Below are 12,411 nucleotides of genomic sequence, written 5' to 3' on the forward strand. Positions count from 1 at the left end.
ATTTTTTAGTTTGATATACCACTAACTGAGTCCTGGAGGTACATCACCCAGTTTTGACTTTGCCAAGTGTAAAGAACCAACAAGCAAGTAACCTAACTACTTTCCTCACATGGGCATGTCAACTACAATATTACAGAAGAAAATGGAAAACTAGGCCATTTCTCCCTTTGAACCTGTCTATCACTCAAGGCCAACCACCTACCTTGGTGCCATTTCCCTACACTATCACTATCCAGATTATCTCACCGCCTCGAAATCTAACAAGCTATTTATAATTAACCTACTGACAGCCTCCACGGCCCTCTGAGCTAGGAATACATTTCTCTTTACACAAATTTACTGGTATTTTGAGGTTGGCACCCTGGTCCTAGTCACCTCACCAAGAGAGTGTGCCTGTTATTTTCAGTGTCACTACTACTACGTCAACCCAGGCCTAGGGGGCCAGTGTCAGACATGATGACAGACTCTCCACTTCTTCCTCTCCCTCATCAGTGTGTTCAGTTCATCTACATTAGCCGCGCCGCTGTCTTTAGGAGCGTGTTGACCATAGTCTTGGGAGGGCACCCAGGGTTCATCCTCCCATGCTTGGGCTCCCATATGATGACTAGGCTGGCAGGTAGCTCGGGGTGGCGTAGACAGTGTGCAGCCTTCTCGCCTCGATTTTAGTGGTGAGCATCGGTAGGTCGTTATAGAGCTCAACGTTCGTCATGTGCTGTTGCCAACTCCCTCAAGAGCCATCCGGAGCATTCGTGTATAGCAACCATCTAGAGACTTTCGCATCGTCTTGGTGAGTGTCCACGTCTCGCATCCGTATGTGAGAGTGAACTCTATGACTGCTATGAAAATCCTCTTTTTAAGCCCTCTGGTCAGATTCGACTTCCAGATTTCCTTCATGTCGTTCATAGCCCTCCACGCCAGTGCCTTCTGTATCTTTATGTCCTTCTCCGAACTCATCATTCTTAACCTGAGGTACTTGTAGTCAAAGACTTCCTTAATGGTATCATTCTCTACAGTCTTGAGAGTACCTTCGTCACAGTTAAACGCCATGTACTCTGTCTTTTTAGCGTTTGGGTGAAATCCAACTTATTGCACTCAATTTCCACTTTTGTCAGTAGCTGCTGTGCCTCCTCCATCTGGTCAGAGAGCAGGACTATGTCATCTGCAAAATCGAGATCTATGAGCATAACTGGTCTGACCCTTTTGGTTCGCCCTGGTTTTATGGTCAAACCAAGCTTGTCATGATCTTCGGTAGCTTGACGTAGAGTGTAATCAAGGACGATTATAAAGACGTAGGGTGCCAGAGTGTCTCCTTGCAACACACCAGCTAGGAGCTCAAACACTGCTGTTTCTCTGTCTGGTGACACAACTTTCACCATGGTTTTGGTATAGCTGGACTCTACTGCTCTCAGTAGATAGTCTGGCAATCCATAAGCTTTCAGGATCCCTCTATTTTTCTTGTTTCAATGAGGTTTGGCCCTATGGTCTGCAATTTGGACACACAGGCTTCATCTGCTCAATCGCCCTTTGAAAACCTCTAGCCCAAGAACCAATCCAGTCAATGTTCTTTGCCCTCCATCTATTGCACAAATATCCTTTTTCAGTTAGGGAGACTAACATTGGACAAAACAGTCTAAATGCCATCAAATCAGAATCCGATATATCACTGGTATATCTCGTGAAATTTTTTTTGCAGCAGCCGCAGTATACAAGAAATAATAATAATTTAAAAAACTGTAAATTACAATAGGAAATATATATCATTCATCAAGGACCCTCACCACCCAGGACATGCTCTCTCCTTGCTGCTGCCATCAGGAAGGTGGTATAGGAGCCTCAGGACTCACACCAGCAGGTTCAAAGTAACTACCCTTCAACCATCAGGCTCTTGAGCCAACGGGGATAAATTCACTTGCTTCATCACCTAAATGTTCCCACAACTTATGGACTCAGTTTCAAAGACTCTTCATCTCATGTTTTCAATTATTATTGCTCATTTTTATTATTATTGTTTTTCTTTTTCTATTTGCACAGTGTGTTGCCTTTTGCACATGGGTTGTCCGTCTGACAGTGTGGTTTTTCATTGATTCTATGGCGTTTCTTTGTATGCACTGTGAATGCCCATGAGAAAATGATTCTCAGGGTTATATATGGTGACACATATGTACTTTGATAGTAAATTTACTTTGAATTTTAAAAATAAATTAATTAGTCCTTAAAATAAAGGGAAAAATAATGTAGTGTACATGGGTTCTTTGTCCATTTAGAAATCTGATGGCAGAGGGGAAGAAGTTGTTCCTAAAACATTGAGTGTGTATCTTCAGGTTTCTGTACCTCCTCCTTGATTGTAGCAACATTAAGAGGGAATGCCCTAAGTGATGAGGGTCCTTAATGATGGATGCCACCTTTTTGAGGCATCGCCTTTTGACAATGCCCTTGATGCTGGGGAGGCTGGTGGCCAACATGGAGCTTGCTGCATTTCTAACTTCCTGCAGCTTTTTTCCGATCCTGTGTAGTGGCTTCTCCAGACCAGACAGTGATACAACCAGGTAGAATGCACTCCACGGTACATCTGTAGAAATCTGCCACTCGTCAGTGACATACTGAATTTCCTCAAACTCCTAATGAAATTCAGTCACAGTTATGCTTCCTGTGTAATTGCACCAATATGTCGGGCCCAGGATAGATCTTCAGAGATGTTGACACCTATTTTACCATGGCCTGATAGACAACTGCAATAAGGCTTCCTTACCCCTGAATTCAAATCCACTCGTGATAAAGTGCCACAATCCATGATCTATCTGTGCATAATGTTTCTCATGTACCACTGCACAGTGTTAGAAAAGCTGCAGAGGGGTTGTAAACTCAGCCAGCTCCATCATGGACACTAGTCACCCCACAATCGAGGACATCACCTTTTGAATCCATTATTAAGGACCCTCACGATCCAGGATCTGTTCTCTTTTCATTACTACCATCAAGGAGGAAATACTGCAGCCTGAAGATAAATACACAACACTTTAGGAATGAACTGCTTCTCTCCTCAATCAGATTTCTGAGCAGTCCTCGAACCCGTGAAGACTACCTCATTATTTTGGTCTCTTTTTGCACGACTGATTTTTTTTAATATTCCTTAGTGTAACTTATGGAAATTTGTATATATTGAACTGCACTGCTGCTGAAAAACAACAAATCTCAAGACATACTGTATGTCAGTAATAATAAACATGATTTGGACTCTGACATCACTACACATGCTTATCTTCCACCTCATACCTACTGATGACAGAACTAAAATTCTTAACCAGTCACAATGTGATTTTTTTTTGTCCATAGGATTTGCTTTAGGATCAAGGATCAGCTTTATACGCCATATACATTTACGTGTATTCGGAAACTGCTGTGGTGCTATACTAACATCAGCTAGTTTTCGATGAGTTCAAAGCTGTAATTCCCTCAGAAGCATTTGATGTCTAAATTGCCAATACGCCTAAGAACATTTAAAATCCTATTACTTAAATTGTCCTCTAACCCGCTGACAGCAATTCAGCATTAACCTTACGTAGTACAATTGTGTTAATCAGTTTCATGAAAAATGTAATGAACCATGAAACTCAGCTCATGTTTCGTGTTTTTAAGCCTTAATCTGAGTTTGATAAGTTGCTACACACTTCATAGGAAGCACACATTAAACTAAATCAATTATATCCGCTTTCAAAATCCAAACTACATCATATACAGACTTAGAGACCACATTAAAGTAATAGTGTTAATTGGAGTGAAAGCTCATTTTTCGCCAGAATTAGTAGAATGATTCCAAAGTGGAAATCAAAAAGGCTGAAGGAAGGTGTTTTTATTTTTGAAAAAAAAAAGCACAAAGTATTAAGAAATTGCTTTTAAAGAAAGGGTGATATAAAAATTTCAAAAAAGGTCACTGAACTTACTGATTTTTTCATGGTTTCCTTTTTTTCTTTTACTGTAGATTTAGTCAGTAGAGAATGGCAAGTAGCCTACAGAACAGAGATGAGCACAAGTCACAGTACCAACTTCACACAACAAAAGCATATTGTTGGCTTCTACACAAAACCACAAAAATACACAATATTAAACTCTCAATTTTAATTAAATGTATAAAGTGGGAAATAAAAAACTTAGTTGGCACAACTATTTTAAGCCTAAGTTGTCAAACACTATCAACTCTTAAATCTCAACTTTTCTGACCAGAGAGAAATGTGCAGTCCCCCCCCCCATTAAATTATTTTCTTTTCCCCCCACAAGGGATAAACAAATACAACTGTTTTCAATCAAACTACTATTTCTGGCCAGATAGCATTTCTAGCTTTGTTCCATCAGCAAAAATAAATCGTGACTTCATCATTAATGCTTAAGTTATTAATCTCATCAATTAAGATACTACAATCTTTAAAATTGCTTAAGTTATCCTTATCAGGCAGCAACATGCTTTAAGACCTTGGTGGAAACTAAAAGCTGGAAAACAATCTCAGGATTTGAATGTATCTGACAATACTGAAAACACAATACTGACGTTGACAGAAATACAGCAAAGTCTTGGTGGATCAATGCAACTGGTTTTATAAACCATTAATACTCAATTTCCAATTCACCCACCCCATAATCCTCCCCAAATTATCTGGCAAAAAGTTTCACCAACACTAAGTTAAAAACTGCTTCCTGGAAGGACAAAGCATAGAATTATCTGCTCAAAAAGCATAGTGGTATTAAATATCAGACACAGACACACTGTAAATATTTTATACCCTTTATGACATTTCAATTCAGTTATTTGTCCTTCAAAGGTAATAAATCATTTGGAACTGAAACTCCAAGGATCAAAAAGAGGTCCTCTGAAAATGGTGGATACAATGATCATCACGTTCCAAAATTCTACGGATTCAAGACATTTTTCTGCTGACTACACTACAGCAGGTGTAATTTAATTATTCATGAATGGAGGTAGAGAAAGAACAACACTACACACCCACTGGACTGATATCAGTAGAAGGGAAAATGTTTGAATCCATAATTAAGGAACTGGAAGGGCAACAGAAAATAACAACAGACCTAGGCAGAATTATTGGGATTTAGGAAACGTGAGTTATGGCTGACAAATCTGTTGGGGTTTCTAGGATGCAATGCTAGAACAGATCAAGAGAAACAAGTTGATGTGATCTATTTTAACTTTCACAATTACTTTCATTAGGGGCCATAAGGAGACTGATACACAACATTAGAGTGTGCATCATTGGAGTATAATATATGTGTACCTCATAACTGGTTAATGGACAGAAAACAGGCAGTGGAAAGAAAGGAGCAACTTTGGATTGGCAGGCTCTGGCTCATTCAGTGCTACCAAGATCAATGCTGGCCACACCAGTTCACAATTTATAGGAGTGATTTGCGTGAAGAGGCTGGGAATTCATCCAAGGTTGCTGATGACAGAAAACTGAGTGGTATTGCGAGATGAAGTGAATGTGGTGAGGCTACAGGGAAAATATAGACAGGCTAAGTGACTTGCAGTGGCAGATACATCATTATGTGGAAAAGCAGGAAGAATTTACGTTTGAACATAAAAACAGTATACCTATTGAAAGGAGGATATATTTGCAATACAGAGTGTAGGGTGAGACTTCAACAAGCTTGTTCATCGTCTGTTGAGAGATTAAACAGATTAGGTTTATAATCTGAAGCGTACAAGAATGAGAGGTAATCTCACAAAATTATACAAAGTTGTTAACAGGGCAGTACAGTGTTGTTTCCCCTGTCAGGGACATCTACATCTGACCAAGTCATTAAAGCAGAAGTTAATAGGTTCTCGATTACTAAGGGCATCAAAGGTTATAGGGAGAAGAATGTTATGGGCAGGAGAATGGGGTTGAAAGGGATAATAAATCAGCCATGAATGGTAGAGCAGACTTGCTGGGCTGAATGGCCTAATTTGTTCCTATGTCTTTTGGAGCAATAAAAGTTCAGATATTCAGGGCATTGATGAATGTAAGTTTCTTCACCCAGAGTGTAGGGATATTTGGGATTCTCTATCCAGTAGACAGAATTCATTTCTTTAATAACCATAAATGCATCAATATATATGAGGTTAGTGAAGGCATTGAGCTACAAGGTCGACTGTGACGTTACTGAAAGACAGAATAGACGCAAGGGGCTGAATGACCTATTTGTAGTTCTATTCTTATGTCGCCTTCCAGGAAGATTACAAAGAGTAGATTTTTAATAGTGGCAGGATGGAAAGTACCATTTTACAAACTCTTAATCAAAAACCTTTAACTTGATGCACACCTTGCCAACAAAAAGCAATTCAGCAGCTCTTTGGACAGCACCATGTTGGATCATTGAACTGAGCTCTCAACAGCCAGTATCAACACACAAGCAAAGTGATCAAGGAATCAAACTGTGAGATATATTTGAATAATAAAATATAATAAAGATGTTTTGGACCCAAAAGATCAAAACGCCACTTTGATTCATTTTTGTAATGAGACGATCAGTAAAATCTGTCCAAACTCTTTTTTCCAAAAATTGTAAATCAAAGTTTGTATTTGAACCTATAAAATTCTCACATTCATCACCTTGCATCAACCTGAAGAGCAAGCTAATCCATTTCCATCCACTGTCACTCTGAAAAAAAACTAACTGGGCTTGTACACTCAACAGAAACATTGACCTGCTGAGATTTCCTTCCCCACTCTGTTCGTTCCCCCCTCCCACCATGGTAAATTCCTTTCAGCAACTCCCCCAGGTAACAGCAATCTCTATTTAAATATCTATAACATTTGCAAGAGATTTGTTCTACAGTTTTGATAGTTTGTTCTAATCTTTCCAGAATATTTTTTTACACCCTTTCAATACACAGTTGGCAGATATTTTTGTCAATTTCTCAGCACGTGCCTAATAGAAAATGAAGTGGAATTGGAGGTAAGAGTCTTATGTTTTGCTCCTCAGCCCTTCTGAAACCAGTAAATGGATCACTATTTCACAGATACTCAGGGATGTGGGGAAAAAAGACTACCATTATTAAATGAAGGTATTTAAAACCTTTGAACTAGGTGACATAGTCTCAAGATTCAGGGGAGTAGATTTACAACAGAGATAAAGAGGAACTGCTTTTCCCACAGAGTGGTGAATCTGTGGAATTCTCTGACCAATGAAGCAGTGGAGGCTACCTCACTCAATATATTTAATACAAGGTTGGACAGATATTTGCATAGTAGGGGAATTAATGGTTATGGGGAAAAGGCAGGTAAATGGAGATGAGTCCGTGGCCAGATCAACCATGATCTTATTGAATGACGGAGCAGGCTCGACAGGCCAGATGGCCGACTCCTGCTCCTATTTCTTATGTTCTAATGTAAAAAAAAATGCAAGAATCCGGCAGAGCATCGCTTAAAGGCAAAACGTGCCCAAGTATATTAGATTATCCCATTATTTCAGACAAGCTCTCTGAGATTTTAAAATTACCTGTCAACAGTCTTATTGGTCAGTGCTCTAGTTTTGAAAAACGTCATTCTTATTTCTCTCTCACCTTCCTCCTCAAACTCATTAAGTTCATAAACAATGTCAGCTCTCAAAAGTTTCCTAATGAACTAACTACCCAATATTCTGTCCTGGACCATATGTTTACTGATACTGTTAATGGTTCTCTTTCACAGATACTGTCCTCCATCTCTTCAGATAAGCCAAGATTCCATCACATTTGAGAACAAACAATCTTTGATCCATCCAGCCCTGAAAACTAATGCTCATTCCCCAGCATCCCTCTGCTGTCTAAAATTCTTGAACACATTATTATCTCCCAAATCTGAGTTCACCTTACCTGGAAGCCTTTGCCTGAAATTCTCCAATCAAGCTTCTCTCCCTACTGCGATAAACAGCTCAAAGTGTCTCTAATCATTACACGGACTATGACAGAGGTTACCTATTCCCTAAGCATCCTTCTCAACCAGCCTTAAACACAGCAGACCACTTCAAAACTACTTCATAATTAGGCTGGTCAGGATCATGTCTGCTGCCTTTCATTTGCAACAGGGGAACATCAACAATGACTTTCTTGATCACCGGCGGAGGTGTCTCCCAAGGATCAATCCAATACTACTCAATACTGGAGAAGCAAGATTCTCCTCCAAGTAAATACTGGGGACTAAAGCCATCATCTCCAATCCCTGCCACAAACTCTTACCTTTTACAAACATCATTTCCCAATCCCTCTCCTTGTCAGTCACCTGAAATTGAACCAGACCATCAGCACCCTTTTATTGATAGTTCCTTTTGATGCAGGCCATTTGGTCCTTTCAAATTATGCTAGATTTTAAAGCAGTTCTATCAATCCAATTCCCTCAATTATTTCTCACGTGCGCCCATTAACACTCTCTCATTCACCATTAGCCACTTACTAAAGAGCTTGTTCAATTTGCCAATAAACTCAATTTAATCAAACCTCTGTAGTCAGTGTGCAAACCTTCAGCAAGTAATGTTAATTCATACCTCTTCTTGCTGACATATTGGCTAACAGTTAAGCAAATCATCAGTTTTAATATTCCTCCATACCGTCCAGCACCTTTCCTGATGTGAATTGGCATCAAGTTATTTACTAACCTCTGATGTTTAAAAGTGTTATGTAAATAGAAGTTAACAGAGTCATAAAAAAGTACAGCATAGAAACAGGCCCTTCAGTCCATCTAGTCTGTGCTGAACCATTTAAACTGTCTAGTTCCATCAACCTGCACCAGGACCATTACCCTCCATACCGCTACTATCCATGTACCTATCCAAACTTCCCCTAAATGTTAGGGACTCATAGAAATAGTACAGCACAGGCCCTTCAGTCCATCTAGACCATGCTGAACCATTTAAACTGTTTAGTTCCATCAACCTGCCCTCCATAGCTCTACCATCCATGTACCTATCCAAACTTCTCTTAAACGTTAGAGTCATAGAAATAGTACAGCAGAAAAAACAGACCATTAGCCCCAAATCAGATCTTACGTAGGAAGCATTAGAACAATCAACAGAACATAATGAATAGCTATGGCCATTGAGAACAATTTACCAAGACTAACCAGAAAAGTGCATTTTTATTGTTAAATTAAACTCAAGATACCAAAGGACAGAATTGACGTAAACTTTCATGATTATGAAGATCATGTGATTTGCTGTCTGAGCAATAAGTATTATAAATTTGAATTTCTGCATTATGAAAACATAACTCCAATTATGTGATTGATTCTTAAGCTCCACCTCGAGAAAATATATCATGATACTTGTAACCATAACTAATACATGAGCTTGGCTACTTCATGTCATTAATACAATATGGTAGATCTTTTGTTTCAAATTTTCCATAATAGAAATTCGAGTCCCATTCAAAATAAACTTTCTGCTCTGTTTCAGTGGTCAAGGAATTTAAGTAAAACTGAGCAGTAATTATAAGTTACACAACAAATTTCATTCTACAATTGTGACAAAAAAAAACAAGGATAATTTACAACAAAAGAAACATCACCAAATGCAACACTGGGAGTCAGCCTTAGAACTACTAATGTTTTCCTCAAAAGATCCACAAAAATAATCACAGAAAAATGTTTGCACCATCCTTGACAATTTATAAATTCAATAAAGCAAATTCAACAGAGACATTCTCTCACTGGTATTTCAAATTTGTTAGACACAAGATTGGAAATGACTTAGCTTAATATTAACAAGGAATGGAATAAAACCATTCACATTATTGTTCCAATATACTAGTTAACTCCACTGTGCATTTCAGTTGAATATTCTTGCACATTAAGTAGCGATGCCAACAATGATCTGATACACCTAATCAGATTTACATCAGTAGTATTGTTTTATAGTGAATTTATCGAAAAGCAAATCATTGAAAGGGAATGATCATCAGCCAGTATCACATGTTACTACCAACATATGTTCACAATAGGTAAAGATGATGGCTTTTTTTTCCACTTAGGAACTAAAGGATAATTGTTTAAATCCAATGACAGACAAAGGGAAACTGAAGTTAACTTTTGGAATACACAAATATGTATAAGATAGTAATCTCTATTGTAATTTAAGTAATTAGCACATGTATTGATATAAGATATATATATAATATACAGTATGATTGACTGGTGCTTGCTTCACCAGTCAATGACCTTTTGACTGGTGAAGCAAGCACAATGGGCTGAATAGTCTATTCCTCCTATTTCTTATTTTCTTGTCAAATTAAACCAGTACACATAATAGTGAACACAGCTGCACTTTCTATGGATCAAATCTTTTTTTAAATAGTCTTATGCTGTATTCAATAACTATTGAACTGAGAGTCTTGATTCAGTTTTGGAACCAGCTACACCTATCATTGCGAGTCCACCAAAGATAAGCACTGGGTCAAAGCTATAAAATAAAATAACAATTACCACATGTAAATAAAAACATAGCTGATCTAATTTCTTCAGCATATAACAGACAACATTAACTTCATTAACATCCAGTAATCAAATTAATGTTGGACAACATGCAACTGAGCAAACAAAAATGTATAGATTGAACAAGACAATAGGATATAAAGTAAAATACTTCAGATGCTGGAATTCTGAGGGAAAAAACAGAATATGTTGGAAGTTCTCACTACAATCCCCTTCAGCTGGTTTCACCTATCCCCTGCTGAGTTCCCCCAGCACTTTGTGTGTGCTGCTCAATATTCCAGCATCTGCCAAATCTCCAGTGTTTACGTTGAAGCAGAGATTGGGTTATCATTTTAGTTCAATAATCTTTCTTCACAGAGAATTTCCAGCATTTTCTGTCTTTACACACCAATAAACTTATATCAGCATCTTGGTCGGGCACCTGAATGAAGCAATGTATCCTTTGAGCAAGTTGCTATCATCCAACTTTGCACTATGCAACAAGAAATGAGCATGCATTCCAAAGCATCAAGTCTGGGAAAAGTACAGCAGGGTCACTCTCTTTTAATTGAATAGACAGATACAGAAAAAAAATTAACTAACTAAGGGTGTTGAAAATAAAAATAAAGGTTTTTCAAAATACTCAGCAGCATCAGTAGGACAAAATTGCTCATTCACATTAACAGTTCTCCATCAGAACTAATGAATAAAACTTCAGTACTTCTTTCAATATAACCCTGACTCGACATTAGTGCAAAACACTGATGAAAGGTGATTGACCTGAAACATTAGGTCTGTTTTGCTCTCCTGAAATACTACCTGACCTGCCAAATAGTGTCAACTGGTCATTATATTTACTTAAATTCCTTTCTTTTGGCCAAAAAATAATTCCCATTGGTAATCAGAGGCAGAGCAAATATGTTTATCCAAAATAAAATAAAAGTGTTTGCCAAAGTCTCGTTACTAGGACAGCAAGCTCTTTACTGTATTGTTTACTGTTTATCTGTGCTGCATACTTCCCATGCATTTTAAATTATATTTTATTAATTTATTCGTGGTCAATTATGTTTTATGTGCTATATGTATTGTGGGTTCACTCTAGTCTGGAGGAACATTGCAGTCATGTGACAATAAATTTGATCGTTTATGTGGACAAAATTTAGTATACATATATACAATGATTAGAAGAGTTGTTCATGTGACTGAAGTAAGCAAGTGCGATTCTTCCAGTTAAAGTGTGCAACACAAAAGAGGTAAAAAGTGAATGCATTTAAAGTCAGAGAGCAAACTCAGGCTATACTGTGCTTGACCTTTACTTATACAATATTCCTTTTGGGTTATTCAATAATGAACTAAACCAGTATTTGCAAGTTTCCTTTGCTAAAAACACATTACCTGCAGAAACTGAGCAAAGATTTCAAAAATGCAAATTAAACCCAGTTCTAAAATCATACAAACAATTGTGCAACATTTTCCCAGTTTGGCAACAGAAAAGTAACTCGGAACTTACTAATAATCAAAACAACTTCATGACAACTATTACATAATTTAAATATATTAGACTTGTTCTCTTTGAGCAACCGTGTCTCATGTTCAGATTTGGCTTAATGTAATAACCAGAAGAAAACTACAAGAATTACATCTTTCAGAATTATTACAATCCTGGTTACCAGTCCTATAAACAAAGAAAACCAGTGATCTGTGGAAAGTTAAACAAAGAAAACTATTGGGGTTATGTAAAATTATCAAACAACCCCAGATATCAAGAGAAAGGTGGAAGGCGTCAAGTCAATATTCCACTAAAAAATTGTTTTGTGAGCTTGGATGTTAATATGCAGCTCACACAAGGACAAAGAAATGGCCCCTTCAGTGGAAGAGTAACATTACAATGAATAGTACAAAGAGTAACAGTACCTTCAATAATATCGGAAGGTAGGTCATGGATGAGTGAAAATTGAAGAAAAGTGCTATTAAAACAAAC

The 12,411-nt window shown here is 37.8% G+C and overlaps 1 protein-coding gene across 7 annotated transcripts in view; it reads right to left on the minus strand.

The window, feature by feature from the left end:
• The window catches only part of nf1a (neurofibromin 1a), a 374,121-nt gene that overhangs the window by 183,872 nt on the left and 177,838 nt on the right, over positions 1-12,411 (minus strand). For 5 of the 7 annotated variants that reach the window (XM_072243431.1, XM_072243433.1, XM_072243432.1 and 2 more), the window contains one exon: positions 3,942-4,007. The exons of the other annotated variants lie outside the window; for them this stretch is intronic. In XM_072243431.1, the coding sequence (XP_072099532.1) occupies positions 3,942-4,007 (66 nt within the window). The remainder of the gene's footprint in view (positions 1-3,941; positions 4,008-12,411) is intronic. 7 annotated transcript variants of the gene reach the window in all.

Source organism: Mobula birostris, chromosome 25, assembly GCF_030028105.1.
Source record: "Mobula birostris isolate sMobBir1 chromosome 25, sMobBir1.hap1, whole genome shotgun sequence".
Lineage (NCBI taxonomy): Eukaryota > Metazoa > Chordata > Chondrichthyes > Myliobatiformes > Myliobatidae > Mobula > Mobula birostris.